At 39.8% G+C, this 22,735-nt stretch overlaps 1 protein-coding gene across 1 annotated transcript in view; it reads right to left on the bottom strand.

Annotated features, from left to right (window-relative positions):
* Window positions 1-6,152: 6,152 nt before the first annotated feature.
* Window positions 6,153-22,735, bottom strand: part of TERT (telomerase reverse transcriptase) — a 33,379-nt gene continuing 16,796 nt past the window's right edge. Inside the window, exons 8-16 of the mRNA XM_075415293.1 lie at window positions 21,616-21,701; window positions 18,493-18,606; window positions 16,634-16,705; window positions 15,129-15,314; window positions 13,541-13,667; window positions 13,161-13,222; window positions 11,293-11,417; window positions 10,795-10,932; window positions 6,153-6,577 (exon numbers count right to left, since the gene is read on the bottom strand). Of these exons, the coding sequence (XP_075271408.1) occupies window positions 6,474-6,577; window positions 10,795-10,932; window positions 11,293-11,417; window positions 13,161-13,222; window positions 13,541-13,667; window positions 15,129-15,314; window positions 16,634-16,705; window positions 18,493-18,606; window positions 21,616-21,701 (1,014 nt within the window). The 3' untranslated portion in view covers window positions 6,153-6,473. The remainder of the gene's footprint in view (window positions 6,578-10,794; window positions 10,933-11,292; window positions 11,418-13,160; window positions 13,223-13,540; window positions 13,668-15,128; window positions 15,315-16,633; window positions 16,706-18,492; window positions 18,607-21,615; window positions 21,702-22,735) is intronic.

The raw sequence follows: 22,735 nt of genomic DNA, 5'->3' as shown, positions 1-22,735 counted from the left end.
ACGCCCATTCTATCTGTCTGTAAGTAAATGTAAGACAGACAGCCTTTGTTAGACACGATTAACTGTAGTATGGTATCACTCAACCAACCTGGTTTACGCAGTTCACATGCTTACAGCCGATCAGTAGCGCTCTATAAACAGAAATGCTGTTTCCTTTATTTTCATCCAATCTCACAAGAGTTACACTAATCTTGTCCATCCTACATCCTGCCCTGAATCCTACATACTGAGTACCAGCCCCATTGCTTTAACCCTTTTCACACATTACTAACTTCATGTCTGCCTCCAGCCTGACTTCAAATTTGTAAAGTCTGCTGGTTATAACACGTGTCCTCTGTCTTCCTTCACTGCTCTTTTGAATAAACAGTCTGCTCCTAAGGATCAGCAACACAAAGTCTGGAACACCAGCACCTACAGTTTCATTCACTGAACCTGCTCCAAGAGATGTAGAATGGAAGCTCTTGAAGAGCAAGTACTCCTCCTGTCCACTACACTCTACTTTCTGTAAATCCCTATATGCATTTAAATAGCAGTTATTTTATGATTATTTTATACTCTCCAGCATTGCAAAGAGCAAAAATAAAGCATCAGCAGTTAAAAGAACGTACATTAAGTAAACCTGAGTAATCAGTTTTGCCCAAATCTTTTACATTACTATATTCCAGAATTTATTGTAGTGGAAAATACTGTGAAGACAAATGTCCCCAATTTTTTCCCCTTAACTCCTCATACTGAACACAGTAACTGAATACTGTAATAAAAGTGCAGATGTATGGAAGCCTCTCAGTGAGCTGCAACCTTACATGGCATGACAATGAAGTTAATCTTTACTTAAAAACAGGTTTTCTTGCAATTGCCTGCAGATCCTGGCCACTGCAGTGACGGGAGATGAGGATTCCTTTTGCCGAGATACTTATGCAGTCAGCAGCCTCTGGAAAAATACAGGAAAAGTATGTGAGGATAAGGTATGACAAAGCCTTTAGGCTGAGTAATTAAGAGAGCCAAGGAAAGGAGAGGAAGATTAAGGAAAATTGAGGCAATTTCAGTATTTAACTTTGTGATAGGCCACACACTAGGAGGGCTTCATAATGGGTTACAGGGTTTCACAACGCGTCACAGGGATTTGGCCACACAGTGAAGATGAATGAGGCCAGCTCAAACCCTGCAGAGGAAAGGCAGTTACCTGACTCCTTGAAAGGGGCACAAGGGGAACTGCAAGCCTGGAAGGGAGGAGGGGATGATTTATCATCTTGTTGCTTAAGGAAAGAGCAAGGGAAAGAGAGACACCTTTTTTTTTTTTTTTAGCTTTTTCTTTTTTAGATTCAGTATTCCTCCCTCACAGCTGCTGCTGCAATCTCCTGTCCTGCAACTAGCCCAGACAGTAGGACTCTCCCGGAGCAGTGAGGGTACCAGAAACAGGGGCACTCAGTCTGTCCCTACGGACCCACCAGAGATTCAACAGCACGCTGTGCCTCTGCCTGCTGGAAGGAAACACATGGGTAAACGCTCCGCACGCACAGCAGTTGCCAGGCCAGAGAGTCCTGGCCCTTCCACTACGTGGGATGAGCAGTATCACCTGCAAAACAGTTAAGTGCCTTGGCTCCGCATGTTTTTGTTTTCGAGAGCCATGGACTTGGCCAACGGTCCACGTGATGATGTCCAGAAATGCCCCATGGCAGCCTGCCAACAGGCCCAGACCCTTCAAGTCAACAGAGAGGCAGGCATCCCTGCACGGAAACACAGCTTCTGTTAGCAGAAACCTCACAAGTCACGCAGGTCCAAGCAAACTTCTTGGTGTTCTGCAGCTGTGCACTCTAAAGGCCGTTGACAATGACACAGAAGATCTCAATTGCCACTCTGCCTGTTGCCAATCAAATTTGAAAAGTTATGAGTAAAAAAAGGCTTCCATAAAGAATGCTCAAAAAAATCCAATATAATTTCAATTTTGAGCACATATTCATATAAAAGCTGTAAATCCATAAATAAGAATTTTTAATTGACTGAAGTGTACACTTTATATTCATGTGTCTGACTATAGACAGATGTTCATTAAAACCATATATGCAGCAGGTTTAAATATTTGGTCAGAGATCTGTTCTTAAAGATAAACACATCCAACTAATACAGACACAAGCTGAGAAAAGAATTAAACTACATACACAAGACTTTCAAATCTACAAATCTATCTCCAGCCACTGTCACGGCGCGCAGACTTCTTGACTTTTGAACTGCCCCTTCCCATTCACCAGAAGGGAGACTTCATGGGTTGCCGGACACACGGTTCAGCCTGGGACGGGACTCAGAGGGGAATACAATTTTCAGCCCCAGTAACTACAACTCATGGCAGGGAATTGCACTAGCTGAAGTTACTGTTTAGCACAAGTAAGCATGTAGAAAATGTGTTGCTCAGCTCTTGCAGGAACATTGCTTTCCTGTTCGCAGCACACCACCAATGTGACCTCTGCTAGAGTTCCTGTGCCAGAACCGTCGCTTTATTCCAGTAAAATTAGTGCTACAATCTTCCCCTTCCTATTCCTATGAAGCACAGCATCTTATAGGCATTTTTTTCTCTTGAATAGCATGACTGACTTTGTTACTTGAGTAAGCATGTACATGCAAACATGACGCTGATCTGTGTCAACGTCTTACATACTAAGCGCTTTCTGCTTCTGCTCACTCTCCTCCAAACCTTTTATCCACACAACCCACCAGATCTTTGCTATAATACTCCGCTGTGAACTCCTACCGTTCTGACAGACAAGACTTTTCTAGAGTTGTCTAGGCTGTAAGGACAGCCTGGATCCTTTGGAGGTGAATCTGTAAAGGACCCAGACACAGGCATGGTGATGTTCAGCCTTAAGCAGAATCCATAGCCCTAAGACAAGGAGTTCAAGTACCTATTAAAGGAAAAACCCTCAGCAGGCGCACTGCAACAGCACTAGAAATAACGAAGCATCCAAATTATCATTAAACTATAAACAGAGAAAAGCTGCAGAGAGAAAAACACATTCCATCTGGAACACAGGCAGTTCCCTACATTACAAACTGTGATACCTACCTCAAATTGAGATTCACAGTCCGTAATCCCCTCCCAAAAGGAAGCAGTGGGGAGAAGGATGTGTTTGATGGACACATGCAGATGCAATTTCCTCTAGAGGTGCTTCTGTCCAATTCCTCCCTTCCAGCCCTGCACAGAGACACTAACAAAGCACTTTTCAGCCCTATCACTCCTCCTGTGTAAAGCCCCCAGCACTGACCCCCACAGCGGTTTGCAACACTTGCAAAACAGGTTGCACAGCGCAGTTACACTGAGCAGCTTAGCTCTCACACTCTCTGCTCACCTTCTAAATACTGACACAATGCACCCCCCAACCCTCAAATCTTCTGCAGTTTTCCCAGCTTTCCAATGATTGTTGAAAATCCACATTACAGGTTCAGAATGCTCCTAAGCTAATTCTTTCAATATTTCCAGATTCAAGTTATTCAATCCACCCAAACATCTCCTGTCAGCAGCTGCTGTTTAAGGTGCCACCTTGCCAGCAACTAAGCAGAAAATATTTTACATAACATATCGCACTATTTCTTTTAGAACAGTTCCTTACAGAATTAGCTTTCTGGAATAGTTCTACCTTCCCTACCACACAGACATCTCATTTTAGAGCATTAAATCTATGCCATTGCTATGGTTGATCTATTCTTTACACGTATACTCTCAGTATATTTCCCAATTGTATTAAGCCGCAGCAGCAAGTACAAGTCTCTAGTACAGACTGCCAGCTCTTCTTTAAATTTCCAAATTCTCCATTTTCTAAAACACATAGCAGTTTCAGCACTATTTTCATGGGCCTTCTTAAATGGAAGATACTTTAAAATGAAGCAGTCTTTCTCGTGATTTCTGAATTGTATTTGCATCTGTTTACAAATAGCCTTCAGAAACAGCAGTTACTGTTTAAAACTGACAACTCAGCAAGTAGTTATAAGGATAGGCAAATATTGGCTCAGAGAATTGCAGGCATTACACTTGATGCATTTTTATAAAATTACACCTTCAACTGAGAGCACATCAGCAGTTATAATTATCACAGTATCCACTGTGATACAGAGCAAAAATGAGCTAATCCAACCCATCGGTGAATTTCACATTCCCTCTATTCTCCGTATTAGAGCATCCCAGGGAAGTCACATAAAGAAGCAATGATGCTGGAAACAGGACACGTTGTTCTGAGCCCTAAGGTGGAAACAGCCCCATCCTTTTCTAGATAGGACCACGATGAATGACATTAAAAACGTCTCTCTTTAACATTAAAGCTTATAAAATAAATCATGTTTTGGTTCACATGGAAAAAGTTCAAAGGCTTAGAAGCAAATCTACCCGTAACTACCTTGTTCTTGGATGGGAGCAAAGAGGTTTTCTTCTAGTCCTCCCAAGCCAACCCATCTGCAATGCCTTCTGAAACACTGACCAGATTAGCACAGCTCTTGCCTCAGTTATCTACCCCACTTACCGAGGACACACTTTTGATCACCCTGGGAGTTTGCCTGGGGACAGCTGTTCACCACAGAAAGGCTCCCTGCTCTTCCCAGGGGCCCATCCTCTCCATATGGATTTGATCCTGGCTTGTGAGGTGTCCGTTCAGGCTGCCCAAGCCCTGTTCCAGAACGTTCCTTCAAAAGAGGCACGCTCTTTGGCTCTCGGGAAACAGTTGGGCTCCTCTGCCTCAACCTCCTCCGCAGGCTCACGCAGAACACAACAACCAGGCAAGCATGCATTCACCCCTGATGCTGCCCACCAGCACAGCCTCCTTCAAGATGACACAAAAAACACATGGGGCCTGTGCAGCAAGGAGCAGAGTCAAAATCCCTAGCACCTGCGACTGCACGGCAGGAGCGGGGAAGATAGGCAGGCGGGAAGGAACGCACAGCTGAAGAAAGCCCAGGCAAAGGGTGAACGGCCACAGGTCGGAACAGCTCCAGCCGAAGTGCAGGGAGTTCTCCAAGTGCTCAAGTCTCATCCCTGCCAAGGCCCTCATCGGAGCATCTTGCTGCCTCTTCCTGCCATGTGGCCCAGTAAAATAAAGCTTCCCGCACCACCAGCCCTCTCATCTGTGATGGTGTCCGTGACTGTGTTCCCTCACGCCAGTACCACTGCAGAACATCCTGGGGGACGGAGGGGTTTAAATGTTCCAGCTGCTGCCTGGGGAGCAACTGGGCTGCTCTTCATCTGCTCTCTACTCTAGTAGGAGCACTTGTTCTATGGCTTTTCTTTTTAACAGTGCCACTTCATAGAAAGATAAAACAAACAACTGTATGACTGACTCTCTGTATGCTCTGACAGTTTGAACTGAGTTATGATGTTAATGGACAGACTGCAATACTGCAAATCAGCTTCCAGGAGCCATGTTACCAATCCCTGTGTGGTGGTGGTCTGTCAATCCTTTGAAAATATGTACTGAGTAACACTGCCTACACTGTGTTTCACTCCTGCAAGATATCCTCCACCTGCCTTGAGAAAACCTGTTTAGCCTGTGACAGAGACAGAAAAATACCAATAAAATAGCTCTACATTGGAGCAATGCAAACTCAAAAGAGAAGCCTGGAAGAGAAAAAAACATAAGCGCAGGTTTATCAGAGCAGCCACAGGGCAAAATCCAGCTGTGCACAGCGTGCCAACACCAGGGCTAGATAGTATTTCATATCATTATAAAGCCAAAGATAAACCTAAATAAAGAACAGGAAATGCACATAGAACAGTAATCTACTCAGCATATTACCTACTCAAGAACTTCTGTTTTGTAGGTATAAATGCACCACCATCAGTCTGTATGTCACTGTACTAAAAATATCACCGAGTATTCAAAATATATAAGACATACACTAAACATAGCCAGGTTTCATGCCAAAATTTTGGCATATATTAGTTGTGTTCTCCAAAGCATAAAATTTCTGACCTGTACCTCTTGCTAGGTAGTGCCATGAAATGCACTTGCCCTGTGCAGGTAACTGTCTTCCAGGACATAACCCGGCTGTGCGGGACTTTAAAGATTACTATAAAATAAAGGTATTTGACACAAGTACATGTTACTGCAATTAACAAGACAATTTATTATAATATAGTCTGCAACACAGACAAGCAAAGAACAGCTCTTCAGAAACAACACACTGAAATAAGAAATTATATTTGTTCGTACAAACATAGTTTAACGATGTCTTCATCAAGAAGATGGGAATTACTGAACAACACCAAGTCATTTACTTCAAATAGCCTGTGAATTTACAGGCAAACACAAACAAGTATTAACAAAATTGACTGATCTTTTTAAGTTCTTGTGTGGTATCTGAGAAACAAACATGGAAACCACCTGAGTGAAGTTGCTTTTGGTCCACTTTACCAAAATAAACCATGGAGAAAAGTCGTCTAAAGACATAGCACTTATTTTCAAACCTGGAAAAATTATGAAATAAACTTCAATCAGTTAGTCCAGGATAGCTTTGAAATCTTGACAAAGCGATGGTTCTGTCACTGTCTTCAGCAGTGCCATAGTATCCTTTGGGATCTTCCTGAAGAGCTGCATCTTACCTACCAAAATATCAGAAACAATTCATTACTACTCCAAGTAACTAACAATTCTGTTTTAGGGAAAATGCTAATAAAGTAATGAAATCAATACTAGCTGAATCCAATTAAAAAGCTGGAGCACCTGGAATAAGGGAATAAAAAAAAGCTATAATCAAATATGCTACTATTCTTCCACCCTTAAATCAGGCTAATAAATAAAAAGGTTAAAAATCATATGTTAAAATAGTAACAAACTAAGAAAACCAAGGAGCAAATCCTCCTACTATGTCCTTGTAACAATTCTTTGTTTGGATTTAAGAATTTTAAAATTTTTCTGAAAAGTACAAGACCATTTGTTAAATAACTATATCCACCAAAAAAGGCCTTCTGTCAAACCACAGTTATTCTGAAAGACCCTATTTTAAACAATGCCAGGGACAAGGGACAGGTCCTTATCTGGCTGCTGATGTGTACCTACAGCAGGAAGGTATTCCCAAACTCTTTCTTTTCCCCTCTGCTTTCAGATATGACATCAAAGTAGCGTATGCTTGCGACTGACATACACAAAAAGATTAAAAAAAAAAAAAATCACATGGAAAATGCACCTTTTGCTATAACACTGGCAACAACAATTCTCCCCGCTGTTTTTCCTTGCAAGAGAAGAGAGGCTAACTGGAAAGCCACCCTTAAGGTGGAAAATATTGGAGACTAAACGAGGCTCTTAAATCAGGAACAAAACTTCTATACATGGACATAACAGTTTTGAAACACAGAAGGCCATTGAGTCTACCATCAACAGAATTACAGACAACAAATGGACTTTTTAAAGATTTGGAAGAACATGTAAAATCCTAGCAACGGTCTAGCTCCATTACCTAAATAAAGTTAGCAAAATTGTCAACAGTGCAAAAAGACATTAGTGCTCAGTAAACATTTGTTCTGTATTTGGAAAGGAGACAGATGATGTATTTATATCCCAGCATGACAAGGAAAGACTCTTGCTCCTTTCCCCACTGGTAATAAAAGGAGGAATGTTAAACAGTAACTATGTTTTAAACACTTAACTCTGAAGAATGACGACAACTCGTACTGACCAACCCTTGATGTTGATATTTAACAGGTTTTGGAGCAGTGGGAAGAAACTCCTCCCCAAAACATATGAGCTTGATATCGATTCCCATGGAGAGTGATGGAAAGGCATGTGCAGGGACACAACACAAAGAATTAAGTTTATACCAATCCCTGTCAACAACATGATCTTACAGGGGTAATAGGTTTTATATAGCCAATACAAACTCCAGAATGACAACAAAAAGCTTAGTTGTTCCGGTGCTATTACCAGCCTTGGTTATCTGTGTGCTACACAGAGATACTGAGCTAACTTTACAGGAACACACCTGAGAATCAGTGACTTCCCTGTCACAGCTACTCTGACATCCACACATGCTACCTGTTTTCTGGAAGTAAAACGGAACTCGAAACACAATGTTTAAAATGAGCTCTGGTATCTCTAAATAACGCTCAGACCTGTGGCAACCTCTACAGCATGGTGTTCTGATTACAACTGCATTACTCAGGAATAAGTCTGATGCAGGTCAAACAAAACTAACTTACAAGACTGAATAGAAAACTATCTATCAACGTCTCTTTAAATGGATTTTAGTAGGTTCCTGCAGGATTACGAGACTTAGTATCTCACTAAATTTGGAAGGAAATACAAATACAAGCACCACATACAATCAGGTGACTGAAAAACAGTCTTCACCTATGATCAAAGATCTTGGAGACATGGAGATAACGATGCATGTTCACACCAAGGGTATGCGTATGACTTCTCATGATGCCTCACAAGAAGTCTTTGTACAGCTTTACAGTACCAGCACACCGATGCCTCACCTTCCCTTCTGCTCAGCCCCTAGGTGGAGGATCTGATGTTCCTTTTCAAAAACATCCTTTTCAAAGGATCTCAGTTCCTTTTCAAAAACAGTTTGAAATTACATTTAAAACCTCAACCAACTCCTAAATGAAGGAGAAAAGCAGGTGGGAAGCAAACGAACATGCAGTCAAAGCACCTCTCAAAATTACAACCACTATAAGTATTCAAGCTGCACGACAAGCTGACCCCAAACAGCTACCCTCCTGCCAAGTCACCTAGTAGATGCTTTGGAGGCTTTTCATAAAGCCGGCAACTACAGAAGTACTCCGCCAAGTATTGCACCAACCCTTGCAGCACAGGTGGAACAGGGCTAGTGGAAGTACTGGTAAGATTTCAGGGGGATATAAGCCAATGCAGACCTCTCAGACATGGTATTCGAGTAACTAGGGCCCCAGTGATCTGTTGACCGATCACAGAAAAAGCTTCCATGTTTTTCATGGTAAAAACAAGTCATAGCCTGCTAATTCTTTAGGGAGCCCTTAAGCAAAAGTCTCTGAACCCTTGATCTTTCAGCAGTGTACTTTAAGTCTCAGATATTTCCAAAAGAAACTGGGCCTTGAAGATAAAACAGAGCTGTCTTGACATTATGGATGTGAAGAACAGATTCTGCCTCAGAGAAGGTAAGATTTGTGAAAGAAAAGCTGGAAACTACTCTTTTAAAGAGAACGTCACCACTAATATTCTGCTTGCTGTTCGACCTTTCCTGCTCCACCCCTACAATACTCAGCAAGTACAACATTAATAATTCTCCCCAGCAACTTAGGAAGCAAGGTTATTCCATCTCTGCAAGGGCAATTCTCACTGCCAGAGGAGCCAACTGATAGATGGTCAGCTTTCCCCTCTTGGGTTAGAACTGCGTATATGGAGCTAGGCCTGGATCACACACGTTTCAGATCAGTACTGAGATCAGGCAAGGGGCTGCACGGGTACAGCTGAAGGAACCTAATGACAACCACACATAGGAAAAATTCATTACTCAACCAGGAAAGATTCCACCTTTACTTCCCAGCCCATTTCCCCTGGTATCTGTGGCGGTGTGATTTTGTGGGCGGCAGACACCACTTCTACGGCAGATGCACACACACCCATAGAAGCTGCAGGCCTGCTTCCCCTGGTACTTCGAGAAGGTCTGAATAGAACTGTTTCTCAGCAGCAATGAGCCGACATGGTGCCTCTGGTTTTGGTGTCAGTAAGTCTGAGAGAAGGAGCTTCTCTCTGGGAGAGGCCACCAGAGTTCTCCTCCGTACAGAAAGTCCATCGTTGTCAGGAATGCGCCTGCTGCAATACCGACCGCCAGCTTCTTTCCCGTAAACGTTCCAGCATCGTCTTTTGATACATTTACACTGCATCACCAAAAATCAGACTGTGTGCACTCAGGCATTGCTGCAAGCCTTTGACAGGGGAAGGAGATTCTTCCCTTCCAGAAGCAGAACTGCCCTCTTTTTGGGGCACTGGACCTCAGCACAGGTATCAAGGGAAGCTTGCAATACATTTAACATCAAACAGGGGTTATTCTGGAACCAGACTGAAGAATTTCTCAGTACTGTATAATAAAACCACCCCAGTAATGAGTCATTCAGAGTATGAATTAGAGAATCAGCATTGAGAGACTGGCCTTCACTGCAGCTAAATTCAACAACAGTACTGACTGCTTCAGAAGACCTTACTGCTGTTCACTTTTAATATCTCAGAACTGAAAATTCTATTATTTCTGTGGCTGGCCTGGGGACAGACCGCACAACTGGTCAGAGAGAGAGCTCCCCAGCGGCCAGGTACACAGACAGCTTCTTTCACCAAGGAGAAGAGGCAGAGATTTGCCAACACCACTCAGCTCTATTACAGTATAGCATATACAGCACAGAAAGTGCTTCTGTTTCAAAGTGACCCTGGTGATGCTTTTTTTGGAAAGAGTTTACATTGCAGAAGGAACTTCTTTAGTTGTCAGTTAATCTACTTTTTAAAAATAGAAAATTGAGTGCTCATATTTCATTTAATTAAACCTGTTGAGAATGGTTATATAATTAACCCAATCTTATTAAGCTTTCTGAACTGTACAAATTTATTGAGTGCCAAGTATCAATAGTTGTGCGTTAAGAACAAGGCTCTAAAACATGTAGTGCTGAAAAACATAGCTTTTTAATTTGCCTACTTATACTTAGTAAATTTGATTAAAAACAGAAAGCTCATTAATGTACATTTTAGAGCAACACTTTACGATAAGAAAACTTAAAAAAATCCATTAGATTTAAAGTTTTGTTACAGTTAATGATATTTCAAACTGTAAAAAAAATGCAATACTTACAGATTTTTAGAGGCTTAAGCAGGCATTTGTAAATAACTTTGTGGTTTGCCAGTTTGACAGTGAAGGCATGGTAGCAGAGCCATTCTGCTGCTTCAGAAGGGAACACGCCAGATGCACCTTTGTTACCTAAAGCAACTCCTGCAGACAGAACAGGAAAATAATGTCACTGAAAATGAGGAGCACTAATGAGTACACCTGACCTCTCCTCTCTTTCTATAAAATCACTCCAAGATTTTTTACTAAAAACCTATGTAGTCAATGAAGTCTCCTATGTCAGCAGAGGACTAAAATCTAAAACTTGAAACATTTTAGTATTTTCAGGAAACTGAGTTTAAGAAAAAAAAAGGTACTGTGATTCCTCTCATGCACTCCACATTTATCTTTCTTGATCTTTATCTCAAAGTTACATGATCTGACTGCATGTTCAAGACATTTTAGTTGTCAAAAAAACTGCACCAAACCCCAACACACTACTTCATGGCCATTATCATACTATACCTGCATTTTTTGCTTTCAGGATAGAATAGCAGCATGATGCCGTCTCAGAGATGATCCTTAGGAAGAAATAAGGATTGTTTCTAACTTGCTGATTGAATGGAAGTTGGAGAACACAGGCGTGGAACCTGTTCACAAAACCAGCCTGTTAAATTACAAGTCATTTGCAATTTCATGTGAAACTATGATTATGTATCTTAGGCACTATACAGTATTTAAAAGCACCCAACAGTCTCTAGCTGTATCAGCACGGTTAGCATATGACACCTCTCCTATACACACACATCCCTAGAGTGTCAGACACATATGATGCTTGTTTGTCAATTCTGTCCTGAAAAATCTTGAAGCTGTCTGCCTCAGTAACAGAATTCTCTTCTGAGGACAATGACTGTCTTGTGTGCAGGGAAAGTTAAACTACACATCCTCACCAATTTCGTAACACAGACCATGCGGCCAGAGAACACCCACATGAGAGAGTGTAAGAGGAAGAAAAAACAAAACAAAACTCCAAAACAAATTCTGTCCAGGAATTCAGGAAAACAGACCTCCAAGTGATGTAGTGTTCCACAGACCAGGATCCTCACTCTTTTCTCTATTTGGAAGCCAATTCTATGGAAATTACTTGTATTGTAAGTTCCCTTACACCTCTCTTTGGACATATTTTAAAACTGTTGACTTTTTTTTTTTGCCTTTTTTTTCTTCAGACTGGCATTATAATCTTGCTTCTGCTGAATAGAGTCAACAATTACAATGCTGATCTTTAATTATTCAACAATGTATATACTTGTTTATTAAATTAACCCAGCATAAGTGTAATCACTTCAAGAAATTCTCATATTTTAAAATATTTGAAGGATAAACATGATTACCACACTGCATCACAGAGCTCTGGCTGAACTAACCTGACATGCCGTTAGCACAGCGGACAGTTTTTTAGAGGTATTCTAACATAAAGACCTTCACTAGAGTACTACCATAAAAGCAAACAGAAGTAACTAAGTAATCATGTCCAACATCAGAGAAAAACCATAAATCACTCACAACACCAAGTTTTAAGAGTTTGACACAACAGTGCTGTACTAGACAAGTCCAATTACACTTCTTGGACACAAGAATGATACAGGGTGAATGCGGACCAAGCTGAATTTAAGAACAAAACTAAATTGTCACTTCCTAACAAGTATAAGCCTAGCAAAAGAGCAACACCTGATTTCTGTAAAGAGGGAAGCATCTCTTATACCTTTTTTGTCCTAAAACAATAAAGTTAGTTGGTGCTGCCAATCATTCCAAGTTTTCGATGCACAGAGGTTAGTATTTTCTCCCAATTTGCTTATCAGTTTTGATTTCTTTCCCTTATACTTGTTTAAAGCATTCACTTCCTCTGCTGGTCAAGAACAGCTCATGAAAACCAAAATACTACTAGCTAAGGAGCACTTAAGATATCAGCAGCTAAGAAATTGCAATTAACTTGGCAGAATGAAACCTCACTTTACCTAAAGTTATACAGGTCAAAGTTCTATATTATTTTAATAGATAAAAAGTTCTAAATATAAACTGGTTAATGAGTGATAAGGCTTCTCGTCATCCTCCTGCAGCAAAACCCTGCTTTTCTCGAGGTTAGCTGTCAAAACCAAGAGACACTGAAAATTCATTTAGTGAAGTGTCACTTAAACACACACATCAATACAATCCTGTATCCTGAATCTAATAATATTGCACAAGACGACGGCTGTAACAAGAATAATGTGACTTACTATTGACATTTACCACTGCACATTTATATGGCATACTTTTTCCTAATCCGCAGCTCCTCCATGTGTCAAGAAAGCATAATGAAATATTTAGAGTTACTGCAGAAGACAGTGACCTACCTATACGCCTGAAGTAAAAATATCTTATAGATGTTAATGAAAACTGTTCTAAGGCTGTTGATCTAGAACAGAACAGAAACAGAGCTATATTTTAGTGTCGCGACAGGATTTCTTCAGTTCAGCAGCATAAGACGACATACAGATCTACAGAAAAAACATTTTACGCTAAACTTCCAACATTTCTTCTATGTACCTAAGTTAACAATATTGTGAAGGCTCCATTCTGGAAGGTGCTGAGACCCCAGATTTTACTTGATGTCAACATTTCCAAGTTATGTGGATTACCTCTTAAACTCAACTCAATGTTACAACTCAAACCAGTTTTAACACTCTTTATCACTAATCACAGTCTTTCCAAACATCCATTTCCATATTCCCACCTGTAAATCAAGAAATAAACAATGGCATTTCAGTTTGAGGACTGTAATCAATTTGTATTTCATGTTTTTCCCAGCTGTTCTACTTGAATTGAAGGAAAGACTTGATCTGATAGAAGTACAGGTATAACTAGAAAAAAAAAAGAAAAAAGTAATTAAACAAACTCCATGGGCTAATAGACTAGATTAAATTTTGTAAAGTAAGCCTCATTTAACGTCTCGTGTTACAGAGATTGCCTGCAAATCAATGAGCCAGTAGCTAGAAAACGACTGTAACTAAATTCAATTTACAAAGAGACTAGACATAGCGGCATTAAGGCTATTAGCTAAGGAACGACTTCAGTACCTCAGAGCTGAAGAGTACACCCTGCCAAAAAAACCAAGCCAATAGCCTGAAACACAAATCAGATGTACTTCTAAAACATGTGGTCTAGCCAGACCACTGTTAACGACTCCAGTGGCAATAAGGTTGCACTCTGTGATCAATGCAATGCAGGAGCTTAGGCTGGAAGCCACCTCAGTTCACCTTGGCGTTCCAACTACTTAAGTCAAACTTGTCAAAAGCAAGGTGGCCCTTGTAACAGACACCCTCAGGGTCCTGATTAGTGTCTCCCAGATGAGTAGCACCACTGCCCTCATCAATGCAAACTGTTTCTTTTGGAAAACACAGCTAGTGAATAAATCTCTTTGATTTACATGACATGATTTTCTGTAACAACAGAGGGCTAAATTCAACAGCCACTTTCCTAAACTGACCAAGCTTTTCTGCTTTGGAAGACTACTGAAGAACTTCACCAACTCTGGTGATGGGAAACCTCCTCCTAATTTCCCACTTAAATGTATGCATGGGCTGTTTGCGCTGAATATGGTCAATAACACAGCAGTTTTATGCACCAGTTTAAACAGTTCTTTCCTGTTAACCTTAGCAAATGTCTAATGCCATCTCTAGTAGTCCATATAAAGGGTCTACAGAGCTTTTCAGTAGGATGCATTGTCCCATCCCGAGTTCTATGCCTCTTCAGACTGCTTTGTCTATATAGTCAATGTCGTTAGTTTAAAGAGAGATTACTTCGCCCCTACACTACCATCTGAAGTGTACCAGAGGGAACACGTCTGATGTTGAAAGGATTACTAGTTCCTCTAGTCTATACAAAATTAATCTCAATCTGTAGCTCATGTAATACTTGCTGCTTCTTTTAGGAAGGTACAAAAAATAACAATTTCAGAACAACACATGGAGTTATATGATATCAGCTATGACACAGTGCATAACGGTGAAAGAAGCTGAACTGAGGTGATTGAATAAACTTTCTCAGAACCATGTAGCCACCATATGGCATATGACTTCTGGTCACCAGTGACCTGTGCCACATTTGATAGCATTAATGGTATGTACATTCCACCAGGATGGAATGAGGAGAATAGCAGGCTGCACAGCAGAATAAAATGTTTAAATTAGTGTATAAGAAACAGAAAAGTAAAATCTACTTTGCAGTTCATTCAACTACATCATTCACAAGACACCCTTGTGCTTCTCACACTACATACAACACACTGTAAAGCTGACACTGGAGTATAAAACTCTGTTTACCTGGAGTAATCGCAGTAAACCTCAAGTGTCTGTATATCTAATAACAAACCACACCACGGGATCAAACGACAGTCTGGCAGCTGTTTAAATTTGGAACATCCTGGGATATCATCAACTGGAAAATTCACGACTGTCTTATTGGGGTTTATTAAAAAGCCATACTCAGGAATACCTGTTGCTAGAGTCCTGAAACAGATATAAACAGTTAGCCTAACTCCCCCTGCAAAAGTTAACAAAAAACCCCACCACGTTGCAAGACACCTATGATCTTGCATAAAAGGACAGAAACCGAAGAATAAAGGAAACCACTGCCAACTCTTTAGGTTAAGGAACACAGCTAGACAAAAACAAAACTGAAGATATTAGAGGTAAATAGATACATAAAATAAACAAATAATCTTAAGAATATGAGAATAATGGAGAAAAACTTTTACAGATTAATACAAATTAAGAACTTAAGCCATGAAACATTTGACACAAGCTGCATAAACCACACTCACAGAAACCACTGAGATTAAAATCACTGGAAAAAGAAAGATGAAGAGTTATTGGTTTTGGCATCACATCATCAGCAGAACTCTTCTTGGATACTGACTGTATATTCATATCCACGGTAACCAGGAACCTCTTTTGGGGCCCAAATTTAACAAAAGGTAGTTCTGAAACACTAAAGAATTACTGTTCGAAAACTTCTATGTGAGCTGCATGCCACCATGCTATCAGTATCTTCAAATACTCATCCCAGAATATTAATGACCAGAAAATTCTTAGCAATATTGGATCAGAGAAAAGTTGCATTCTTACCCCAGGAATAGAAGGTAGCAGCATACCTGCCCAATAAAAACATTTCAAGAATGTAACCAAGACAAATTTGAGGGAAAATAGTCTTAAAACAACTGTCAGCTGCTTTGGTTAGTCTGCGCTAATTGCTGCTAGAAGCTCCATCAAGGTCAGTAGCTAGGTCCCTAATTTAAATTTCAGCAGGAGTCCCCCACCATCCAAGCTGCAACAGATTGTTAGTTGGCCATCCAGAGCGTAGCTACTAGGATTTTAGCAAAGACAGCAGTGACAGGACGAGGGGTAATGGTTTTAAACTAAAACAGGATAGGTTTAGGCTAGATATAAGGAAGAAATTCTTTACAATGAGGGTGGTGAAACACTGGAATGGGTTGCCCAGAGAGGTAGTGGAGACCCCATCCCTGGAAACATTCAAGACCAGGTTGGACAGGGTTCTGAGCAACCTGATCTAGTTAGTGGTGTCCCTGCTCGCTCCGGGGGGGTTGGACTAGATGACCTCTAGGGGTCCCTTCCCACCCAAAACTTTCTATGATTCTATGACTCTCCCCAAGCACAGGCTACCAGGAGGGACTACAAAGCAGCCCTTCCCAATTATTAACCCACAAAACAAATATACCTATATGTATAAGCCTGTACAAAGATGAAGAACAATCATGTAAAAAGTGTTAATGTATATTACTTTGAAGACTATGTCTTTAATAGCATACCTTAGAAAAGTTCTTGCCTGCATTAAATGTGGTGTAACCAGCAAAAAGTCATCAATGAGACGTATTAGGACTCTGTAATCAAGAAGAAACTGATGTTAGATTTTTTTAATACGCAATCCTTTCAAATTTTCGTCACACTCTTCAGAGCAACAACATGCCCATTTTAATTCACAAGAAGGTAGAGGCCAATGTGATCTCCAAATCGAGTGTCATGAAGAAATTCTCAGTTCTGCTTCTTTCCTAAAAATAAATGAAAAAAAAATAAAAATAAGAAAGCAAAGGGGCTGGCTATGCAACTCATGACAGGAATTTACAGCACACAAGCTTCTCCACAGTAGCTTTTTGGATGCAGGGTTTTACACTTTTCCGAGGGAGAATTTGCAGTATCCACGAAGACAAGGAGAGGAGGTGTAATACCAGGTACACAAGCAGATACCAGACTCTTCACGTGCTCTAACTCTGTATCTTCATTTACCATGTAATAACTTGTTTGTGAAGCTGTAACTTGAATGTAAACCAGACTACCATCTACTGCTGTAAAGGCTGGAATTGTCTTTTTCAACAGAATCCAGGTCTCAAGCATGCCCATATTTTTCTGATAAATCCTGCCTAGTAGATCATAGAGAGGAAACTCTGGAGATGATCTTGTCCAGTCTCCTCTTCACAGCAGGAGTATTGCCATCACTATGATCAGATCAGCTGCACCTTTGCCTAGCCAAGTCAATAGCCAGGTTACTTTTTTGACTTCAAGGCCAAATGAAACTATCAAAATTATTCAACAGATACCTAACTAACTTTCTAAAATTGGCTCTATATGAAAACAGCTGCTACATTAAAGAGCGCATTCTTCTGAATCGGTTTCACAATTTCAGTATATATAAACAACATCCTCTGAAAGCAAAGGATAGCTGTTTACACTCACATTATCACAGCATCCTAAAGCCTATGAGAAGAACTCTACTACTTCGGTAGGGAAATGTTTAAAATTCTGAGACTTTCCATTACCCAGTGAGCCTCCCAAGAAGAGACACTAGACAGACACACTTATCTGGAGTACTCCTACACTCAGTTTCTTTTTTCTTTCTTAGGACAGAATTCACAGCAATGGAGAGAGATGTGTGAACACTGACAAGCTTCAGGGTCCAGCTCATGCCTAAAGATCCTAATCTGGGATTCAGCTGGGGATCAGTTCATATGGAGGTAAAAGGGACGCCAAAGTTTTTACAGCTAATAAAGCAGTAGAGCTTTCATCAGGCTAGCTTTCTGTCAAGCTCCTAAGAAGCAAGCACAAGCAGGGCACAAAGACTGAGAATATGTATCAAGAGCCACACAAGGCTTCAAACAAGAACCAACATGCCTTGTAAAAAATCTGCAATAAAGCTGTGACCTTGATAAAATGCTAAGATTTATAGAAGGTGGATTGGAAAGCCCTCAGGCAGAAGCCTGGAGTATCAGAAAGCCTGTAACAAACATCCCATCCTGTTTGAGAAGAAATGGCCACAGATATTGTGGGAATGAGTGCAAGAGAACCATAAACTTCTTAGATGTACAAGAAGAGCTTGTCAGGCTCTTTACAGCATCCCTAAATACTGTGCTCTTTGTAAGAACAAGTCTCCTACCCACAGATCTGTGAAAGCTTCTTTTCAGCACTTTTCTTCCCAATCCTATGACAAACAGAGAAATTCCCCCACAAAACAACCACAGTGACACTGAAGCTGCAGAGATGTTTGTGTGCCTCACACTCCTAATGGAGTGTTGGAAAGCCTTGAAACTCAAAATCAAAGTTCGGAGAAAATGTCTACCATATATACCATATATTATGCATGACTATAAGAGAGCACAGAACAAGGCATCCCTACCCATCCTGCTGTACTCCACAGAGCAATTTGTTTTCCATGTCTCCATAGCATAAGCTGCAAAGTAAGGTTGACAAAATGGAGCCCTGTGGAATTCCACAGCACTGTAAGTAGTACCTAGTAAAGAATAAAGGAAAAAAAAAATCAAAACATGCAATAAGAAGATTGCAATAGCCATTAATTCTATATGCTTATAAATATCTCAAGGGTGGGCGTCAGGAGGATGGGGCCAAGCTCTTTTCAGTGGTGCCCAGTGACAGGACAAGGGGCAATGGGCACAAACTGAGGCACAGGAAGTTCCGTCTGAACGTGAGGAAGAACTTCTTCCCTCTGAGGGTGACGGAGCCCTGGAACAGGCTGCCCAGGGAAGTGGTAGACTCTCCTTCTCTGGAGATATTCAAGACCCTCCTGGACAAGGTCCTGTGCAGCCTGCTGTAGGTGACCCTGCTTTGGCAGGGGGGTTGGACTAGATGACCCACAGAGGTCCCTTCCAACCCCTACCATTCTGTGATTCTGTGATTAAAGATTTACTTTTTTTTCAAGTATAACACATGTCTCAGTAATAAATAAGCTACATGCTTGCTTGCTAGTTAGCCTTACTTAAACTTGTTTGTTCTCTCCTCTAAGAATCTACATATGGCTTCAGAAGTTTTAAGATCAACAGTGGAAAAAACCAGTAATACACATATTCCTTTCTTATTAACGAAATCCAGTAGATAACTGTCATTAAATGAAAGAAATTTTATAACTGATCTCAAACCACAATGCCTCCTTCCTCCTTCAGCTGCAGAGCCACACTTCATTTAAGCTTTGTAATTCTTTATGCTACATCTTCAAAACAAATCTTCTTGTGCAAACAAAGTGGACACTGGACAAATCTTTCAAACTATAATTTATCTATTTTTAATTATTATCCAAAGAGCTCCTAGCAGGTGCCCACTAAAAATCCACAGGCTGAAGCTCATACTGTACATCTACCTCAGGATTTAAATTCAGGTGGATTTTGAGATGGAAAACTTCCAGCTTTTCTCAGAAACAGCAGACATCCATTTTAAATTCAAATATAAATGTTCACTGCTATCAAATCTTGTGAAGCTCTCTGAAAAAAGCTCTTTCAGCAGCACAAGTCAGAGAAAAAATGTTTAACTATGAAATAATTCAAATCAATAATTTAAATTGAGGTGTTTATTCTTTGTTTACACTTGCACAGCATGACCTGGCCAAGGAAAATATTTTCTTGGGCTGTTGATTTTGGGCGTTTTGGTTTGTTTGAGGTTTTTTTTCCTCACAAATAAATATCACTTTAATTTTAGGGAAATTTCTGATAGCTTAGCCCAACAGAGCATGTGATCTGGTTTCACATATCCCAGTTATACTTTAAATCACATTTATTTCCTCATTTAACTGCTCAGGCATGAAGCTAACTTCTAATTAGGAAAAACAACTACATTCTGTGAAATGCTAAGCCTTATTATTTGTAATTATACTCAACCTCACCGCCCCACTTGAAAAGTTCACTGAAGTTGTCAGCTGTATTTCTGTGAAAGAGTAAATCTTGATTTGTTTCTCATGGTTTCAGAGAATTCATATGGGCATACCCAGAGGGAGGTTCATTAATACTTCCCCTATCTTATTATTGGTATATGTATCACATCTAGGTATGATACTGAAAACAGAGTTCCCCATTACCTTGTGGATTCTCCTGTGCTGGCAGCAACAGAATGAGTATCTCTCACAAAACCTGAGGGAATTATTTTCACAACACTCCTTTGAAGCAGTGAAACATTATATTATAATGTCCATTTTACTATTACTACATGAATGGCTTACTGAAACTGAAGAGAATGAAATCATGCAACTGGACACCAGAGCCACATACTACATTCTAGCAGTGATCTTACTTATGTTTTGAGTCATCTTCAAATTTTTCTAGCAGTAATTTTACATTTTTCCACACTTTTGATGATCATATGGTACTAAAAGATTCCTTCTAGGTCCCCAGCTCAACAATTAGCATTTTTCTCAAAATGTCAAGTGACTGTTGACTAACTGTGACAGCTTTTTCAGAACCATCAGTTAAAAACTAACTTATTAACTACTAGACTTATTTGTGGTTTGGGGTTTTTTTTGAACAAATGAGAATGAGCTACTTAAAAAAGGGCAAATTCATTCCAGGACAACAGCATTTTTTCAAGCCAAGCTGTGACTGAATTTAAGTAAGTGTGAAGATGGCTTCTCAGGGTGTGCTTTCTTTAAAACCATTAAACTTTTATTAAACATACTGATGTCAGTTAGTCCTTATAATGGCATGCCATGTTAGTGTTCTCATGACCCTCCCAAAGGGAGTGTAAGCATCAGTGCTAGAAAAACCAATAAACGCTCTTCTATCTACCTCCTTGACAGCTCTTCTGCCCCTCCAACTCTGTGAGATTAAGTATTCTAAAATAAAGGTATTTTTTCAAGAGCAAGAAGTTACACATCCTAATGTACCTCACTCTGAATTTACAAATGAAGATCATATAAGTACTTGCTTTCTAGACATGGCACACCCAATTGCCACCTAGAGGCAAAACGTAAATACCAGATCAGCATTTCTAGCAACACCAGAACTAGTCTGGTTTACTACCCTCTATAACATTTGATTCCTAGTTTTGGAGCTGCCAATAATTTTAATTCCTATTGTTATTGCCTTTTATTTTTATTGTAACTTGCCAAATAGCAAGGCTACACAGAAAAAGATTAAATTTTACACTACAGGGAAATGACTAACAAGGCTACTGCAAGATTTCTTTTGTTTATCACTACGGATTCCAAAGTTTTAAAGTATTTTTCTTTTGACCTACATTTGCAGTTTTAAATGAAGAAGGTTACATATTTTAGAATAATGCCTTCTGTGTATAGTTAACAGGTGGGAAAGAGAAATTTTACTTAAACACAAATTTGATTCCAAACTCTTCATGCTTTTACATTAAATTTACATCAAATTAAAATGAAATAAAAATCTTTAACTGACAGCTATCAAAAATCCCCTGAGCCAATTAAAAATACCACACTTAATAGAAAAAAAAACAACCAACCAAAAAAACCCAAACACACTATACAGAGAAAAACGAACTTCTTTTTTACCTGCTCCCAATCTCCAGGATGTTATTATGTATCATTTGAAGAAAAAAAGTAAACAGGCTGGAACTTGTCTCATTAAAAGTTAAGCTCTAGAAATGGGACAAAACAAAACAAAATTTATACTTTAGATATGTATTGAAACTAAAAATACAGTACAAACTTATAAGATACACAGAAACCTGTAGCACTTCAAACCTCTAAGGTAGGAAACAAAACATCCAACACCAAGATCTGAATATATACACTAAAAACCTGCCGACGTTCAACAAGCAAACAGTGCGATTCTTTTTTCATTTTGTTTTAGGAGAAAAGCAGTTTTGATTGGTGTTACATTGGAAAAATGGTCAAATAGAACACCTAAAAGCACTCTTTTTAAGTGCTGGTAGATTATAATGGATTACACAAAGGGTCTTTTGGCCACTTTCTGTCCCGTAGGACAATTTCTGTAACTGTCATATTCTTTACAATTCCCCAAGTAGAGATACACTTACTTGCCAGTTCTGCCATTCTTTGCCACATATTACCAACGATGCCATGCGTGACTCTCCACTCAATATTTACAAAGCTTTTTGTGTTAAAATTGTGTAATAAAAAATTAGAGCAGTTTAAATCTCTTTAACAACGACTTCATGAGAACAAAGCAAAATGACTTCCTATTCCTTTAGATTAGGCATTAGACAAATGCACCCAGCTTTTGACAGAGCCATGCGAGATCACCTTTGTATTGAAAAGCTAACACCATGCACCTGTAGTATAGGCACTCAGGCTGACACGACACTTTTCTCAGAATGCTTTTTTTTTTTTAAAGTAATAACACACAGAGATATTGTTTTCAAATGCAACATATTTTGAAATGGAATGCTGCTGTTCACGTAATATCTAGCATAGTTATCTAAACCAGATATCCACTGGAAAAAAGAACAAAACCTACATACATATAATCATCATAGGCCCAGCTAGTGTTCATTTTCATCCATGCACTCATGATGCTCTCTGCACTTTGTAGGATCCTGGAACTGTGCACCACCCACACTGTATATTGTACTCCTACGTCCATAGATATACAAGCTCATTTTACTTGTATGTTAGAAACATGAATTACTCTATGTCAAAATTTTCCACC

The sequence above is a fragment of the Opisthocomus hoazin genome, chromosome 3, assembly GCF_030867145.1.
Source record: "Opisthocomus hoazin isolate bOpiHoa1 chromosome 3, bOpiHoa1.hap1, whole genome shotgun sequence".
Classification (NCBI taxonomy): domain Eukaryota; kingdom Metazoa; phylum Chordata; class Aves; order Opisthocomiformes; family Opisthocomidae; genus Opisthocomus; species Opisthocomus hoazin.
Note: the sequence above shows the minus strand (reverse complement) of the source record. Positions and strands in the feature narration are given on the sequence as shown.